Raw genomic sequence first — 18,023 nt, forward strand, 5'->3', positions numbered from 1 at the left:
AAACTAGATGTTAGGCGAGCTGTTAAAATCTACATCAGAAGGACTGAGGCCTTTAGAAGGTCCGAGTCATTGTTTGTTTTATTTGCAGATCCAAAAAAGGGTCTGGGCGTCTCCCCCAGTTCAATTAGTCGATGGATCCGGGACTGCATAGGGGAGGCGTATAAGGCTAGAGCTCAGAGTCCACCTCAAGGGGTCACGGCGCACTCTACTCGCAGTGCAGCCACGTCTGCGGCTTGGAGGACTCAAGCCTCGATTGAGGACATCTGCCGGGCTGCGACGTGGAAGACTCCTTCTACATTCACTAGACATTACAGACTGGATGCCTATGCTTCAGCGGAGGCATCTTTTGGGAGAAGGGTATTACAGAGGGTGTGTTCCTCTCCAGCTGCCCTGACCAACAATCTCCCTCCCATTTGATTGGAACTTGGGTATATCCCATATTGGACTCTCCTTCCAGATGCAATGGAGAAGAACCGTTGTACCTACCTGAACGGTCTTCTCAGTGCACTGGAAGGAGAGTCCAAACCCACCCAGCATTAGATTGTTTCAGGGAAGCTGGGCTTGGTTGGTTGTTATTGTTATATATATATATATAGATAATGGTTCAATAAAATTGTGTTGGATTATATTACCTTTCGTTTTAAAACTGAGCTCACTGGGGGCAGGCAAGGGGCGGTGCCTAATAGTATGTTAATTCTAAACTCAGTCTCGACCAATAGGATTGAGAATAACCCATATTGGACTCTCCTTCCAGTGCACTGAGAAGACCGTTCAGGTAGGTACAACGGTTCTTCTTTCATATTTACAGAATGGATAAATATTTGTTTTATTGAGAAAAAATGTGCAATGATGTAATGAATGTTAGATTTTCTTCAATGCAAGGGGTTTCTCTTAAAATAAAAGGGAACCACAGAAAAGACAACATTTCTCTTTAGATAAGATTGCCATTGTAAATTATTTTATTAGCTAGAATGACCAAGTTCAGTGTTTCTGATAACACTTCATGTCAGCACTGTGTCAGAGAAATATCCAGAAACATCATTAGAATTAGGAGAAACCATGCTTGTGGTTGCTAGTGGCTTACAATTAACCTTGGTTTCCTCCTCCTCCTCTTCCATCTCCATTTTCTACAGCCTCTACTTAGTGCCACATTTTTCTGTTTATATCTTGTCAGCTGTATCGATATATCACAGTACATTATAAATGTGTGGTGCTGTATATCCTGGAATTCACTGTGAATATGTGAGGAAGTAACTTGGAGTTAAAATGTTTTGATTTATATTGTAAAAAATGAAAGAATTGATTAGATGGGCTGGTCCTTCATGGGACTTGATGCAATTAATCTACTGGGAATTTGTATCAAATAATTGTGCAAACACAGATTTGTGATGCAGCTGTAGGCCAGCAACATGCTTCCCCTTGTGATTTCCCCTTATTTTAAGATTTTGATCCTATTTAATCCATTGGTTTCCTTTAAAATGTGAACACATAGCAAAGCATTCTTGCAGTCATTCTACAATCCTTTTCTTTTTTAAAAAAAGTTCCTACTTAAGAGGTGTACTCATGATCCATTCAGAATTACAATATAGAGTTAATGTTTAACTCCTGCTACAAATCCTAAGATTACATATTATGTTCCTCATTATAGTTTATTTCCTCAACCCCTCCCCAAAGCAACTCAACTCTGACAATGAGTGAAAGCAAGGTCTCATAAGTGGATTTGGTTCAGAAAAAACACATATGACTTGTAAAAATTGGCTTGATTCCTTCCTCCATCTCCAACTGATTTAGGTAGTGTTGTGTAAAACATGAGGTTATGCTAAATTACTGGGCTCTACCAATGTAGTATAGTTGAACACAAAAGCAGGGTGCCCTAGTCCTTTCCCAATGTGTCTTCCCATTAACACATGATCACAAGAGACCATAAAGTTCTGTAATGTTCTTCAAATATTGATAAATGTATTGCATATCTAAGAATGGATAATAACTAGCTGTTGTCTTATGTATAGGCCTTGCCATTTGTAGGGTAGCTCTACACAGCTCTTCCATTTTTAAAAATCATGACTGAAATAACTAGCTATTTATTTAGCATTAAATACTGTATCTCCTTATCACCCAACACTTATTCTACCTCAATTTATCTAAGGTCTCCTTCCTAAAGTACAAGATCTTGAAAATGAACGGTTGGGGTTACATATCACACTAAGCCATAATATGACTTTGGCATACAGTATACAAATCAGACATTATGATTTACTCAGCAAGGTTTGGTTTAGCCTGAAGTATGAAACCTGCTGAAGAGTCAGTTCTAACCCACATAGAACCGTAAATAAGTCTTTTCAAATATTTGCAGAACTTTCTTTTAAACACTTGGGATGAAGCCGTGCGAAGCATGTTAGCTTAGTCTCTCTTCTATAATCCTTTTCACCACTCTTTATGTGTAGAAGACCGCTGAGATATGCTTCTCTTACCCATAAAGGCTTTCCTTGCAATTTAGAACCCTGATTAAAACCACAAAGAAGTGAGTCTCTCCTTTGCAAATGTCCCTCTATATATTGAAGGTGATAACAGCGAAGATCAGGGTGTTACATCTGCTATTTATATTCTTTAGATACAGAGAGACTGCTCTTTGGAAATGGTTGTTAAGTTTTAAACTTTGTTTCCCTTCTCCAATATGTCAGTGATTTTTTGTACTTTGTAGCTGTGTATTTACATACCAGCCTTGATGTCAGAAACAGAAGAGCCTTGTTCTTGAGAATCTTCTATTTCAGTAAGGTGTATGCCAAACTTTTCTGTTAACTTGTTTTACTCTTGTTGTGGCATAAAGGTAGGTCTTGGGGAACAAGATACCCCCTTCATAATTGTATCCCTTAAAAACACCAAGGAAAAAAAATCCCATTTGTGCTCATTTGTATTACAAATTTAAGGCCAACAGGAATTAAACCAGGACTGAAATTTCAGCATTTAAGTAGAAAACTCTTGGTTTATGGGGTTTTTTGTTAAAAAGGAGGGGAATTAATAAATGCTAGTCTATTTAGGCTTCCTTGTCGAGGACACATGATGTATTTAATGTTACATTGATTTGTATCTTATTTTGTAATTTATTCAGTTTTGCAGTTAAGAGATATTCCTGCTGACTTCCCTATGAATCACTTCTGTATCTTTATTTTTAAGACCGGGTTCAATGGCTTATAACAACAGTTTCTGATCATTGGAACAGGACTCTTGCAGTTAACTAGTGTGTGATAAAAAGTGGCTGACCTCACCGAAATCTCCCATTTTTGCTTTTCCTGCAGGAACTCTCTAGCCATGTATATCCGTCTTTGGAATCACGTGTAGGAACACGTGTAGGAACATACAGGAACATAGTCTCATACAGCCAGCAGTTGGCTGCTCCATACTGCCCATTCCTTTTACAATATACCGTACATTTCAACTAAAACTCAATTACCCCTGTACTGCTTCTGCAGCCCAGTCCTTGTATCATTTGTAAAACTTTTAAGTGAATTGAGTGCAACCTGTTTTCAGATTGTCACCCTGTGAATGGTATACAGATACATGATTTGGTTTAGCTAAGGGTTTTGGTTTTGCTTTGGTTCATTTTTGGATTAAAATTAAAACGAAATAGCCTGGTGCTCATAGTACTTTTTCAGTCTCTTTGCTGCCTTCTCTCTGTAGACTTCTATTCCCTTGTGGGTTTGGTAACTTCATGTCTAGATTTTAGTCTATTAAACCGGGAAGAAAAAGAGGGTGCAGAATAAATGATCAATTTGTATTTATTTAACATTTTACTAAATAAAACAATAAAATCTATTGTCTCTAGTTTTGTTTCTCATGGGAAGGCGAGAGCTTATACCCCCTGCTAACAGTCATCAATTAGGAGAAACCGCTTTTAAAGATAGCTTGTCAAATTGAACATGATCTTTTTTTAATGGGCACTTCCATTGAGACTGCAAAAAGGATGCAGCTATTTAAGAAGTTCATTACAGTTATTGTCATTCTTAAAGCAGCGGCATCTTAATTTTAAACTTGCAATGGAAACCAAAACAAAGTTGCTTTAATGAATGGCAAAAAAGGTCTTATTTTCTTTCAAATCATGTTTAAACTGCACAGGTCCAGTTTTTATTACTTTCATGATAGATTGAGTTTTTGGCGCTAGGTAGATGGAAAGCTGTTTGTCTTGAGAGTTGGAGAAGTTTACACAATAGATTTTTAGCCTGTACATATGCACAATTCAATTACTAACACTAAAGCTGGTTTTCTATTTTTCAAATCTAACAGAGTTTGCCTCTATCCATTCTTGAATTTCTTTGAGCTAGGGAAACTAATCCTTGTTAGCTTTACTGTTGTGGTCTGACTACAGTATTCTTGGCTCTCTTTGCAACTTAACTCCTTTTTCCAACCCCAACCCCCCTTTTTACTACATCCTTATAAAGCACATGAAAAACACTGATTTAGTTATAGTACTGTTTCTGCTGTGTTTATTTTTATGTTCCCAACTAACTAATTGGAGTATTCCCCCCAGTCATATTTCCTTGTACATAAATCGTACATAAGATTTTTGCCCGTTAATGCTAATTTTATTATAACCACTCAGATAATATATAATTCATGTTTTCCTTTCTAAGCTGTTACAAAATTTGATTGGGAAAAAAATCAGAGCCCTTCAGCAGAACAATGAGTGATGAACTACTTTAAAGGACGCCATAAGTAAAAGCTTTGTTTTTTGCATATCTATTTCCTTATCAAAACATTGTTGCATTTGGGAGTGGGTGTTTTGTTTTTCTTTTACAAAAAGCCAAAAATTTGGTGGCTCAGCTTCCCATATTTTATATATAAATGGCAAATTAAAAGTTCCTGCCATTTTGAAAAGATTGGGCAATGGGCTGATATCAACTAGGTTGTTATTGTCTGTAGTTTGAGGCAACACTCTGGGAATAGCATGGTCTTGGAGACAGGATTTCCCATGCCTTCCTAACCTGTGATTTTATCTTTCCAGCTGCCCTCACTAGTTCAAGAACAGGCAATTTATGATGCCACAGATGCGGATAAACTTCTACTTATCAGCAGCCCTGGCCAGCAGTGTAGTGTGGGCAACTGAAGGATCACCAGTTTCCCAATTATAATGTAGTACTTCATATCTTCTGTTGTTTTAGATTTAGCACTAATGCATTAATGAAGTAGGAAAACTGAACGAGGATAACTTAGAACTCTTTGTGCAGGAAAACCTACCAGATTTTCCTAAACAAAAAATGGGAATAACTTTACCGGTTGTTTCAGTCATCATTTAGTTTAGGGTTCTTTAGCAAGAAATAACCACACAATTTCAAACAGAGGCTTGAAAATTAATTTCTAAAAACTTTACTTTTTTTTTTTTACAAAAAGGCAAGAAATACAACTTGTTCTCTATATTTTCAACTTGGACTAGGATCAATATTTATATGACTCCACCTTAAATTAGGATGGAACACTTCTGTCCCATCACTTTTACATTCCAGTTTAATACCAGAAAAATCAGAATAAACAACCTAGCAGCAGAAAGTACTGGAGATTCTCCAGAATGCAAAGATAAAAGGGAACTGTTAGAAAATTCCAAAGACATAATTTACATGTGAGAAATCGATTTAAATTATATAAATAGTAACTGAAGAACCAACTCCATGTGATCCAGTGTGTCATAACTACGAACAAGTGCTAGGTTCAAGCTGCTCCCAGCACACAATCCAGTACAGCATTCATTAAAGGCACATTGTTATAACAGTTGTGCAATCCTTGGATCGGATTCAGATGATGTGCTTTAGAATACACAGCAGTACAAATACACCAAGACTCAATAAAATAGCTATTTCTGTTTCCAGGAAACTTCTGCAGTTACATGATCCTGAGGACAATGCTGCTTTAATGAATGGAATATGTTTTCATGCTCACACACCTCCCAAATCACTTCTTTTTAATAATATCTGAAGTACGGCAAGCCAAATGTTTACCATCTTGGAACTCTAGGTTTTTCCAATCAAAGAACTGATGTTCTTTGGTTTTAGAATCTGGTTTTTTGATCAGATTCCCTAGGCGTCTATGCGGATGATGGTGGGCAGGAAAAGACTTCCAGGACTGCAAAGATTCAGCTGCCTACAAATTGAAACACTAGCTCCATCCCTGGGGAAGAGAATGCTCTTGTACTTTAGAGATGGGAAATATGAAGGGCCTTGGATGAACTTCACCTTACACCATGGAGAGGCAAGTGTTTGCTTGGCAGTGCTGAGCAATAAATTAAGCTGCACTAAGGTGATTTCGTGAGTGCAGGAGTCAAATAGAGCAGGGGTCTCCAACCCTGGCCAACTTGAACACTTGTGAACTTCTCCTCCCAGAATTCCTTAGCCAGCAAAATTTGGAGACCCCTGAAATAGAGCTGCTGTATGGCAGAATGGCACAACCACCACTTTTAGATGGTGGAATCATGAAAAGAGGCAACAGAAAAAAGAGCCTTTGCTTCCAAAATACCTTCTTAAATTTTTAAAGAGCATTTGCTTTAGTCAAGCCCAATTCAAAAACTTAGCACAGGTAGGCCTCAACGAGCACAACTGAACCTCAAATTTATGTTGCTAAGTGAGAAAATTTGTTAAGAGAGTTTTGCTCTATTTTATGATTATTTTTCCTGACATATTTGATAAGTGAGTGACTCACTGCGGTAGCTAGAGTAGTAACTATGGTTGTTAAGTTGAATCTGGTTTCCCCATTGACTTCGCTTGTCATTAGGTCAGAAAAGGGAGATCACGTAACCTCAAGACACTGCAACTGTCGTAAATATGAGCCAGTGGCCAAGCATCTGAATTTTGATCACGTAACCACAGGGATGCTACAAGGGTCATAAGGGTAAAAAATGATTGTGTCGCTTTTTTCAGGGCCTTTGTAAGTTCAAACGGTCACTAAGCGAACTGTCGTAAGTCGAGGACGACCTGCCTTAACAGTGGTGCTTAAAAGTTCATGAAATCTTGAATTCTCAATTTTTCTGCATAAAGATGACCTAAAATGTCTTCTAGGTCATCCTACACACTTCCTAAAACTAGATAAAAACACAATTAAGGAATGAGTTGAAAATATTTGCTCATGAATACACTGAGGAAAACAATCCAAAGCTACATACTGGTTTGTATGTGTGGCAAAAGTATATGAAACTCTAGGATATGGGTGTCAAACCCAGCAGTGTCATGTTGCTGCTACGTGACGTATCGAGACCTTTTTCTCCTTCGCAGAGCTGGGGTGGCCAGTTTGACACCCATGCTCTAGGACAGTGGTGGCGAACCTATGGCCCAGGTGCCACTTGGAGCCATATCTGCTAGCACACAAGCTGTTGCCCTAGGTCAACTCCAATATGCATGTGTGTGCTGGCCAGCTGATTTTTGGCTCACAAAGAGGCTCTGGGAGGGCAGTTTTGGCTTCCAGAAAGCTTCCAGGGGGATGGGAGAGGGCATTTTTACTCTTCCCCCAGTTCCAGGGAAGCCTTTGGAGTCTGGGGAGGGTAAAACATGAGGCTACTGGGCCCACCAGAAGTTGGGAAACAGTACGTTTCTGGCCTCCAGGGGGCCTCCGGGAGACAGGAGAAGCTGTTTTCTCCCTCCCCAGGCATTGAATTATGGGTGTGGGCACTTGCGCATGCGCAATAGCATTCACGCACACTCGGCACCCAAGGAAAAAAAGGTTCGCCATCATTGCTCTAGGATGGTCAGTTGATTTGAAGAGACAAATCGAGTCAGGTGGTTAAATCAATGTAATAATCAGGGGTGAGCATGGGAAGTTCTACCTTATTTAAAAAAAACCCAATTCTACGATCTTCACAGGTTTGTAGAAATGTGTCGGGGCTCTCAAACAAAAAGATTTCTGAAGACCCTTGAAAAACAGTTGTTGATGTTCACGAGACTGGAAAAGATTACAAAACTATTTCCAAAGAGTTTGTATTTCACCAGTCCACTATCAGGCAGATCATATGGAGGCAACTATTATTACCCTCCCCAGGAGTTGTTGACCAAGCATCAACCCAAGAGCAAGGTGTGAAATATTCCAGGAAGTATCAGAGCCCCCAAGGAGACGCCCTATCTAAGGAACCAAAGGCCTTTCTTACATTGATGAATAGCATAACAGAATAATGGATAATAGCGGTATGTATGGCAATGTTGTAAGGAGAAAGCCACTACTCTACCGTCTATGAAAGACCACATGGATAAGAGTCAAAGGCTATTGGGAGAATGTTGTGTGTACGGTGTTGTGGCCCATCACAACTAATAACAGATTCCGAGGATCGAGAGATGGGTATGGGTTGGTATCCTAGGCCAGTGTACTTGACACCCAAGTGATAGCAAGGAGGTTGGAGAGGATGTGGGGTCAGAGGCTGAAAGCCAACCAGAGCCTGTTGCACCTGCAGAAGTGCCCATGAGTGACTCAGGAGAAGAGGAGGAGCCTCTTGATGCCAGAGTACACAGAAATGTTGGAAGGCATGAGTGGCTGAGCAGGAGGAAGTATCTGCGTGAATAGATCTTTAGAACACTTGGCTACGCCTTGACTAAGGGTGAGCCTCATGAGAAGTCATTGCGGAAGTCAACTTTTGAATGTGCTAGATGGCTGATCGGATCAAGTTTTTGGACTAATGTTTAATTACAAATTGAGAAGTGGAATATCTGTTTCCTGGCTTCCTGGCAAATCAAAGTGAGTCATGGTAATGAGAGACTGGAGATCAAAGAGACGTATTTGGGGAGTGATTTATTGTTTGAGACTCTAATGAAGGGCTGAGACTGAAACAGATTTATTTCTTGCTTTCTGGTGCATTTTTAAAACATTTAAAGCTTGCTACTAAACTATTAGAAATTACATGCTTAATCTTGTCAAATCTATGTTTATGGATCTATTTCTTGGTGGGGTTCATTGCTGGGACAGAACAGATGGATCAGATCAAAACAGAAACTTTTTGGTTTGTATGAAAAGTGTTTGCCAAAAATGGAAAATGCTGCATTTCAGCATAAGGATTTAAACCAATTTGTGAAATGCAGTGCTGGTATCAGGTTTGAGCCTACTTTACTGCTTCTAGGCCAGGATGATTTGCCATCATTGATGGAACTATAATTCTGAACTAGACCACCAAATTATACAGAAAAATGTCCCTGAACTGAAGCTCAAGAGAACGTGGATCATGCAGCCAGAAGATGACCCAAGACATAAAAATTGTACAAGCAAAAGCAGATGGAAATACAGTGATACCTTGTCTTCCAAACTTAATTGGTTCCGGGATGAGGTTCTTAATGTGAAAAGTTTGTAAGACGAAACAATGTTTCCCATAGGAATCAATGGAAAAGCGATTAATGCGTGCAAGCCCAAAATTCACCCCTTTTAGAAACATAGAAACATAGAAGACTGACGGCAGAAAAAGACCCCATGGTCCATCTAGTCTGCCCTTTTACTATTTCCTGTATTTTATCTTACAATGGATATATGTTTATCCCAGGCATGTTTAAATTCGGTTACTGTGGATTTACCAACCACGTCTGCTGGAAGTTTGTTCCAAGGATCTACTACTCTTTCAGTAAAATAATACTTTCTCATGTTGCCTTTGATCTTTCCCCCAACTAACTTCAGATTGTGTCCCCTTGTTCTTGTGTTCACTTTCCTGTTAAAAACACTTCCCTCCTGAACCCTATTTAACTCTTTAACATATTTAAATGTTTCGATCATGTCCCCCCTTTTCCTTCTGTCTTCCACTTTTGCCAGCCAAAGTGCCCATTTTTGCGCTGCTGGGATCCCCCTAAGGCTCCCCTCCATGGGAAACCCCACTTCTGGACTTCTGTGTTTTTGCAATGCTGCAGGGGAATCCCAGCAAGGGAATCCCAGCATCGCAAAAACGAGCGCTTCACTGGCAACGGAAGTCCGGAGGTGGGGTTTCCCAGTGAGGGGAGCATCAGTGAAATCGCAGCATCGCAAAAACACCGAAGTCCTCGAAACCCCACCTCCAGACCTCTGTGTTTTTGCGATGCTGCGATTTCACTGAGGCTCCCCTCTCTGGGAAACCCCACCTCCGGACTTCCGTTGCCAGCGAAGCACCCGTTTTTGCACTGCTGGGATTCCCCTGCAGCATCACAAAAACACGGAAGTCCAGAGGTGGGGTTTCCCATGGAGGGGAGCCTCAGGGGAATCCCAGCAGCACAAAAATGGGTGCTTTGCTGGCAATGGAAGTTCGGAGACGGGGCATCCCAGCGGTGGCGGTGGGTTTGTAAGGTGAAAATAGTTTGGAAGAAGAGGCAAAAAAAATCTTAAACCCCGGGTTTGTATCTCAAAAATTTTGTATGACGAGAGGTTTGTAAGACGAGATATCACTGTAAATGGTTTGGAAGGGCAAGTCAAAGTCCCAATTTCAATCATATAAAAAAAGGTTGTGGGGAAAAAACTTTACCCCAGAAAACATCAACACCCATTTTGGAAGGATCCAAAATAAGCACCTCATGCAAGGAAACCTGCCAATAACCCTAAATTAAACCTATTTCATAAGGAGGAATGTGCTAAACTACTACAGTGTGTAATACAAATCAATAGTTGTTGAAAATGTTTCGCTGCAGTTCTTGCTTATCCGGGTCTGGGTGGTGGGCATGATAGCTACTGAAAAGCAAACATTCACACTCATTTGTCACATATAAATATGTAGCTTTGGGTCGTTTTGCTCAGTAAAACCAATGAATCTATACTGTTATTTTGACTCATTCATTTAATTGGGTTCGTTTTATCCTGTTTTAGGAGTTGGGTGGAGAACAGATAACATCTTAGCTCATATTTACACAGAACTATTGAAAAATTTTAAGCATCACTCTACATGGCATAAAGCATTACTTTATGCCATATGCTCTCAGCAAAATATGTAGTATGGATTTCTTTTCATTTAATCTTTTTTTCCCAGGTGACATATGGTTCTTGTTTTAGAATACGATTAAGCACAAAAAGCTCTTCAATCAATATGGCCAATAACTAAACAGATAAGAAAGAAACACAGAATAATTTCTCTTGCAAATGCTGAGAAATATTCAGAGGCAGGTAGGAAAAGAAAGAAGACCAACATTAATATTAAGTGAATTGTCTTGCTTCAAATTTGGTTTCCAGTGAAATGCTAAAACAAGAAAGGGGATGAGGCTGGAAATAAGATCTGAGGGGTCCTTGTTTTCTTGCAGATGTTTCATTATCCAAACTAGGCAACATCATCAGAGGTTTACCTAGGTTCCCCATTTAGTTTCCATAGTGGCCAACTGATATATACACTGCTCAAAAAAATAAAGGGAACACTTAAACAACACAATATAACTCCAAGTAAGTCAAACTTCTGTGAAATCAAACTGTCCACTTAGGAAGCAACACTGATTGACAATCAATTTCACATGCTGTTGGGCACATTCAACTTTGTACAGAACAAAGTATTCAAAGAGAATGTTTCATTCATTCAGATCTAGGATGTGTTATTTGAGTCTTCCCTTTATTTTTTAAAAAAGAGGAAAATCAAAGAGCAGAACAGCAGTCTTCTAACCTGTGTTGCTCAACAACAGGTTTTAGAATTGATTTGCAGTCCAAATCAATTATAAAACTCAGAAATCTGGTGGATTCCTGCACTGAACAGGACAGCCTCTTTCAGCTCTATGATTTGAGCAATTAGGACCACTTCTCTTATAAAATAGCTTAAAGGACAAAGGCTAGAAAACAATAGGCAAAGTGAAGACACTAGAAAACAGTAACGGCAGCCTTGGTATTTGATAAACAGAAAGAAAAAATGTTACAATTAGGAACAAAAATGTTCCTTTCCATCATTGAATGCACTAAATTAAAACAGTGCATGTGCGACAGTGGTGGGTTCCTACCAGTGTGCTCAGATGCGCTGTTTCGATGACGGCCCCCCAATTACGCAATTTGTGCACGACGGCATGGCGCCATCTTCACTGGTCCGTCACATGGCGCCATATTTTTTAATTGTTGGCCCTTTTTTGCTCCCTGTGCATGCGCAGAAGCGAAATCTCACGAGGGGACACTTGTGCACATACAATTTTGGCAATTTTTTGCTTCCACACATGCGCAGAAGGAAAAAAAGCCCACCAAACCCGCACAGGAACGAGTGTCCCCTTGCGAGATTTCAGCACTTTTGCTTCCTGCGCGTGCACGGAAGCAAAATCGTGTAATGGGGCGTGCTCCCCGAATCGCCAGGATGTGCACGCAACGCTCCGGTATGCGGGTAAGAGGAACCAACCACTGAGATGAGAAAGAGAGAGCGCCCATTTTCTTTCTCTTCCTCTGATTTCCTCTTAATCTGGGAACAATCTGTAAAAAGAGGCAGAGGCATACAAATGTAATTTGCCTAGTGAATCTGAGAATGGAATTTGCCACGAAACATAGTGCTGAACAACAGCCATGGCTAAAATTCCATTCACAATCTAGGCATGGCCGTACCATTGGGTCATCGTAGCTAGGAGGACGGGGCTTCTGATGAGTCTCTCTCCAAGAAGTCTGAGCCTCGTTTGTTTGCAGGTCACGCGATCCTTTGGTATCCTGGTTGCCATTCATAAACTTCTCTCTGCAGTGAGGTATTTTAGTGCTGCTGCCCCATACTTGCGGGACAGGTCCTGGTGGAATTCTTCCCTCAGAGTCTGGAGGCAGTTCCGGTAGCTAGTACTCTGGCGGAACTTGGAGATGTCAAAACTAGGAGCGTGAGGCATATGGATCATGAAGGCGTTGGGCAGGACCAGCAGCTCATACTCCTGTGAAAAGGTAGGAAGTGGCTGACAGGAAGCACTTTCCTTCAACCCTGGTCTTCCTCAACAAAAAGGACAGAGAGCGGACTGATGAAAAGCCACATACTCACCTGAGCATCAAGCTCCATGATGTGAGACACCTTGTTCCAGCCAAAGCCTACAAACCGCTGGTCGTAGAGGGGACAATCACGCCTTACTACAACGTAAGGCTCAAACTGTGGTTGCCATTCCACTTGATAGGGCACTGTGGCTGTCCGCCATTTGGCATAATCTGTTGGAGCATGGCCCTGGGGCCACACGTGATACCTGTACACAAAAATATACATCATTGGGGAAAACACCGAGGGAAAATACTTCAGTCTGGCTTCCTATACTGAAAACTAAGCTTTTGGAAAAACAAGCTTAGATTAACCAGACTTCCTTATTACTTCTATCAAAAGTCACACTTCTTGGATTGTCATAAGATATTCATTTATTTATAAATTATTTACTAATTCATTTTCCAAAGAGGTTACAAAAAATGTAGAACAATTAAAAATTCGGCTTCTGGTAGTGACGTTACAAGAAAGCGAAGCTCTGCTTTCAAGCTCTGTTTTTTCTGATCCGGAGGCCCTTGTCAAATCTTTTGTAAAAGGATTAGAAAATATGTATTTAAATAAATATGAAAATAACAAAATTGAAAGTCGATATTCTGTGATTGAGAGAAATGTATGTAAGTTGTTTTTAATGTATAAAATCCAATAAACTTTATATAAAAACAATTAAAAATTCCTGACAATCCAATTAATGTCTTAGGACAGCTCTGTATGATCAGCATTCAAATCCTCTGCAAAATAAACATCTTGGAGAACCCGGATTGTGGGGGCAATAGCCTGGCTTTATTAAGAAGTGCTATTGCTAACATGTTGTAAGCCGCCCTGAGTCTAAGGAGAAGGGCGGCATAAAAATTGAATAAATAAATAAATAAATCTTCCTGAAAATCAGGAGTTGGGCACATTCCTTATTTTAGGATGAAAGCTGTTCCGAAGAAGGGCTAACCCATGTGAGAGATTGTAAGAAAATATTACAATCCCAAGGAAATTGGCTTTATCTCGTGCCTTTGCAAAAATAAAAGTGGGAGCACAAATATTCTAGGAAGAAAACTCCCAATTTAACTTAGTACCCCCAACCAAAGAAATTGGTATTGTGCTACTAAAGTACAGGCATTCCCCATTGAATTTCAGCAGAATTCTGATTTCTTTTGGGTTTCACAAATATTTGAGAGTAAAAATTGACATTTTTTCCAAGCAAACCTTAGATGATAATGGGACATGGAACCAAGGTTCTAACCACCTAGATGAATTGGATTGTGTGGGAGAAGCAGCCTTTTTCCCTGGTATATATCCATACATATTACAGACAAAACCAGCCATTTTTATTATGCCTGGAAACAAATGGGGATAATGGGGCGGACTCTAAAGTATCAATGAAAACCAAACTATTAGCCGATTAATTTTGCTATAAATAAATAAAGCAAATGGAAGCATAGTAGTAAATGATTCACATGGGGGGAGGGGAGGGGGAGAAGGGGCAGAAATTGAGAAGAGAAAATGGTTTAAATGATCTGAGAAATGCAGAGTAGGAAACAGTAATGGGAAATGAAAAAAAGTGAAAGGAAAATGAGAGAAAATTTGTGCTCAGACCATCAGATTTTCTGTGATATTCTGAAGTGCAATCAGTTCCAGAAAATGAGAGGGCTGAATGTAAGTTGAACTGGGAGAAAACAAATATATTCATAGCCAGGAGCAGCAGCATTGAATTCATGTATCAGTTTCAAATAACTAGCTAAATCTTGGTTAATAAACTACTGAAGGGAATTGTGAAGCTGGTTTTGCCCTTTAGTTGCTAAACATGGTCCAGCAATTGCTTAACCCAACCTCTGGTTCTTGAAAATGGACCTTTGCTGATCAGCACTTACCTGAAAGTATAGAGGGAGCCCATGTCCAGCATGGTAAGCAGCTCCGCTTTGGATTTAGGAAAGTTGAGGCGGTAATGCAGAGTCTCAAACGCAGGCACTATGAGTGCTACCTTCTTTGGGGGCAGCTCCAGCTGCATGATGGAAGACCTGGAGACAAATTGCAAGCAGAACGTTTCAAGATTTCAACACTGGAGGGTATTAGGACTGACATATTTCTTAGCCTAAGGAATCCATTAGAATATTTATTTTTTTTATTTTATTTGTCAATCAAGTATAGGATAGTAATTTATACAAATATAACATAAAAAGTAATGATAAAAGAAGACAATAGGACAGGGACGGTAGGCACGATAGTGCGCTTATATGCGCCCCTTACAGACCTCTTAGAAAAGAGGAGAGGTCAACTATAGATAATCTAAGGTTGAAGATCTTGGGGTTTGGGGAAGAAAAACAGAGTCAGGTAGTGAATTCCAGGCATTGATCACTCTATTGCTGAAGTGGTATTTTCTGCAGTCTAGTTTTGAGTGGTTTAAATTTAGTTTGAATCTATTACATGCTCACGTGTTGTTGTGGTTGAAAGTGAAGTGGTCATTAACAGGAAGGACATTTTGGTATATGATTTTGCGAACTATGGTTAGATCAGTTCGGAGGCGACCGAGTTATAATTGGTCTAATTTCAGTACAGTGGTACCTCGACATACGAGTTTAATTCGTGCCAGAGCCGACCTCGTATGTCAATCAATTCGTATCTCGGACCAATGCATTTAGATTTGGCTTTTCGCCCGGAGATAACTGGAAAAAATGGAATTCTTGCGCCACCTAGTGGACGCTCTGCTCGTATCCCGAATTTAAGCTCGTATGTAGAACAGAAATTTTGCTTGCCTCTCTGCTCGTAACTTGGAATACTCGCATGTGGAGCAGCTCGTATCTAGAGGTACTACTGTATTTCAAATCAGGTGTACTAAGGCAGCGTTTCCCAACTAGTGTGCCGCGAGACACCGCCAGGTGTGCCGCGAAGCTAGGGAAGCTCCAGCTGGGCGGGGCGCTGCGGTGCCTCCGACCTCTCGGCTCCTGCCCGATGCCGCGGTTTCTGGCACTCTCCTGCTGGGCCCCAAAGAAGGAAGGCAGGAAGGAGAGCTTCATTCTTCGCGCCTTTTTCGCGCCTTCCTTCTTTGGGGCCCAGCAGGAGGGCGCCAGAAACCGCGGCATCGAGCAGGAACCGGGAGGTCGGAGGCACCGGCACGGCAGCGCCCCGCCCAGCTGGAGCTTCCCTGTCGTCGTCGGCACACCTGGCCGTGTCGTCGTCGGCAAGTGTCCTTTGGGGCCCGGCGGGAGGGCACTGGCGGTGGGAGCGGGGGGGTTGGCGGCTGCAGCGGCGCAGGCAGTCGCGGGGAGAGGGCGGTGGGAGCGGGGGGCAGGGGGCGGCTGCAGCGGCCCCGGGCAGTTGCTGGGGGATGGCAACAGCGAGCAAGAGCTCCAGGGCGGAGCCACCGGCAGCACCCCACCCAGCTGGAGCTTTCCTGGCGGGGGTGGCAACAATTGTCCTTTGGGGCCCGGCGGGAGGGCAATGGCAGCGGAAACAGGAGGTTGCCGGCTGCAGTGGCCCCGGGCACCGTTCCCTGTAGGCTTTTCCAGGGGCGCGCAGGGAGCCGCGGCCACCCACCCGCCTGATTTCCCCCGCGCGGCTGGGGATGCGGGTCCACAGCCCTCGCCAGCCCGATCTCCCTCCACCCGGCTGGGGAGGTGGATTCGCCGCCCCCGCCAGCCCGATCTCCCTCCAGTGGCTGGTGACGCAGATCTACCGCCCTCGCCAGCCTGATCTCCCTCCGTGGGGTGGGGGGCGACGAACTGACGACCGGGGGCTGTCCGTCCGTGTTGGGTGGTGCAGGGCAGGCACAGGCAGCCCCAGGGGAGAACAAGGGAGGGATAGAAAGGAAAGAGAGAGAAAGGGAGGGAGAGAAAATTGAATGAAGGAGGGAGAGAAAGAAAGAGTAAGAAGTAGAAAGGATAGAGAAAAAGGAAGAGAAAGGGAGGGGGAGAAAGGAAAGAGGGAGGAAGGGGGAGAGAAAGAAGATATGAAGGAGGGAGGAAAAGAAAGAGAGATAGAAAGGAAAGAGGGAGAGAAAGGAATGAGAGAGAAAGGGAGGGAGAGAAAGGGAATGAAAGAGGGAGAAGGGGTGAGAGATAGAAAGGATAGACAGAAAGGGAGAGAAAGGAAAGAGAGAAAGGGAGGGAGAGGAAGGAAAGAGATGAGAGAGGAAGGAGGAGACAGAAAGAGAGGAAGGAAGGAAGAGAGAAAGAAAAAGGGATGGAGAGAGAAAGGAAGGAAGAGAGAGAAAGAGGGAGGGAGAGAGAAATAGAGCGAAAGGGAGGAAGAGAGATTTTTTTTGTCCAAACTTTTTTTAGCGCCCCCCCCCTCCATGTTCCCCAGGATTTTGAAAATATGAAAAATGTGCCGCGGCTCCAAAAAGTTTGGGAAACACTGTACTAAGGTATTATGTTGCGGGAGGAAGAGTGAAGGACTCTTCTGGTGAAATATTTCTGGACGCTCTCAATTGTATTAATGTCTGATATGCAATGCAGGTTCTATACAGGTGAGCTGATTTCTAGAATTGGTCTGACACATGTTTTGTAAGCTCTGCTTAGCAGTTCGAGGCGACAATTTCTTCACAATGAAGAAACTTGACACCAGCTAAAAGGGACAACTAAAACCTATGTGGAGGCATACTGAAGGGGACTTCACAATTTCTTAGATCTCTGGGAGACTCGGTTAAAAACCATATTGTTGCCCTCACCCACTTTGGACCTTCAGAAGACACACCTGAGATAATCATAGAGGCCATACATAGGCAGAAAATCAATGTCCATCAGAAAAACATGGGAGGTCTGTGCACTTTTCAGGGCCAAGTTGCGCAAGAAGTTGACTGGGTAAAACTGCCCTTCCTTGTATACAATGTGATAGGCAACATTCTGACGGTTACTCAGCACCTCCGATGCTTGAGCATAGCGTAGAAACTGCTGGGCCTCTGCATCAGACATGTACAAAGCCAGGCTAACGGGGCCTGTCCAGTGTTTACATATTGCCTCCAGCATCTGCAACCTGCAAAATCAATGACAGCATCACAAATGATCATTAGTCAACAAAAAATGAAAGAGCCCAGACTTCCCAGGCCCCACCTCTAAAATACAATTTAAATGCTCTTTAGTTCCCAAATGTAATTTTTGATGTTCCATCGCTCCATTTTTAAAGTTTTCTTATCTCCCATTCCTACTGCTTCCCCAATACCATGCCAGCTATTATC

At 41.9% G+C, this 18,023-nt stretch overlaps 1 protein-coding gene and 1 long non-coding RNA gene across 4 annotated transcripts in view; both read right to left on the reverse strand.

Moving 5' to 3' along the window:
* Positions 1-5,338: 5,338 nt before the first annotated feature.
* On the reverse strand, positions 5,339-8,864 carry LOC139171829 (uncharacterized). Its single transcript, XR_011559809.1, has 2 exons — positions 8,570-8,864; positions 5,339-7,646 (listed from the first exon to the last, which is right to left on the reverse strand). It is a non-coding gene; the product is annotated as an uncharacterized lncRNA (long non-coding RNA).
* Positions 8,865-11,880: 3,016 nt separating this feature from the next.
* LARGE2 (LARGE xylosyl- and glucuronyltransferase 2) overlaps positions 11,881-18,023 on the reverse strand; it is a 78,097-nt gene continuing 71,954 nt past the window's right edge. For all 3 annotated transcript variants that reach the window (XM_070760299.1, XM_070760290.1, XM_070760283.1), the window contains exons 12-15: positions 17,543-17,821; positions 14,722-14,868; positions 12,875-13,070; positions 11,881-12,770 (exon numbers count right to left, since the gene is read on the reverse strand). In XM_070760299.1, the coding sequence (XP_070616400.1) occupies positions 12,573-12,770; positions 12,875-13,070; positions 14,722-14,868; positions 17,543-17,821 (820 nt within the window). In that variant the 3' untranslated portion in view covers positions 11,881-12,572. The remainder of the gene's footprint in view (positions 12,771-12,874; positions 13,071-14,721; positions 14,869-17,542; positions 17,822-18,023) is intronic.

The sequence above is a fragment of the Erythrolamprus reginae genome, chromosome 1, assembly GCF_031021105.1.
Source record: "Erythrolamprus reginae isolate rEryReg1 chromosome 1, rEryReg1.hap1, whole genome shotgun sequence".
In the NCBI taxonomy this organism is placed as follows: Eukaryota; Metazoa; Chordata; class Lepidosauria; order Squamata; family Dipsadidae; genus Erythrolamprus; species Erythrolamprus reginae.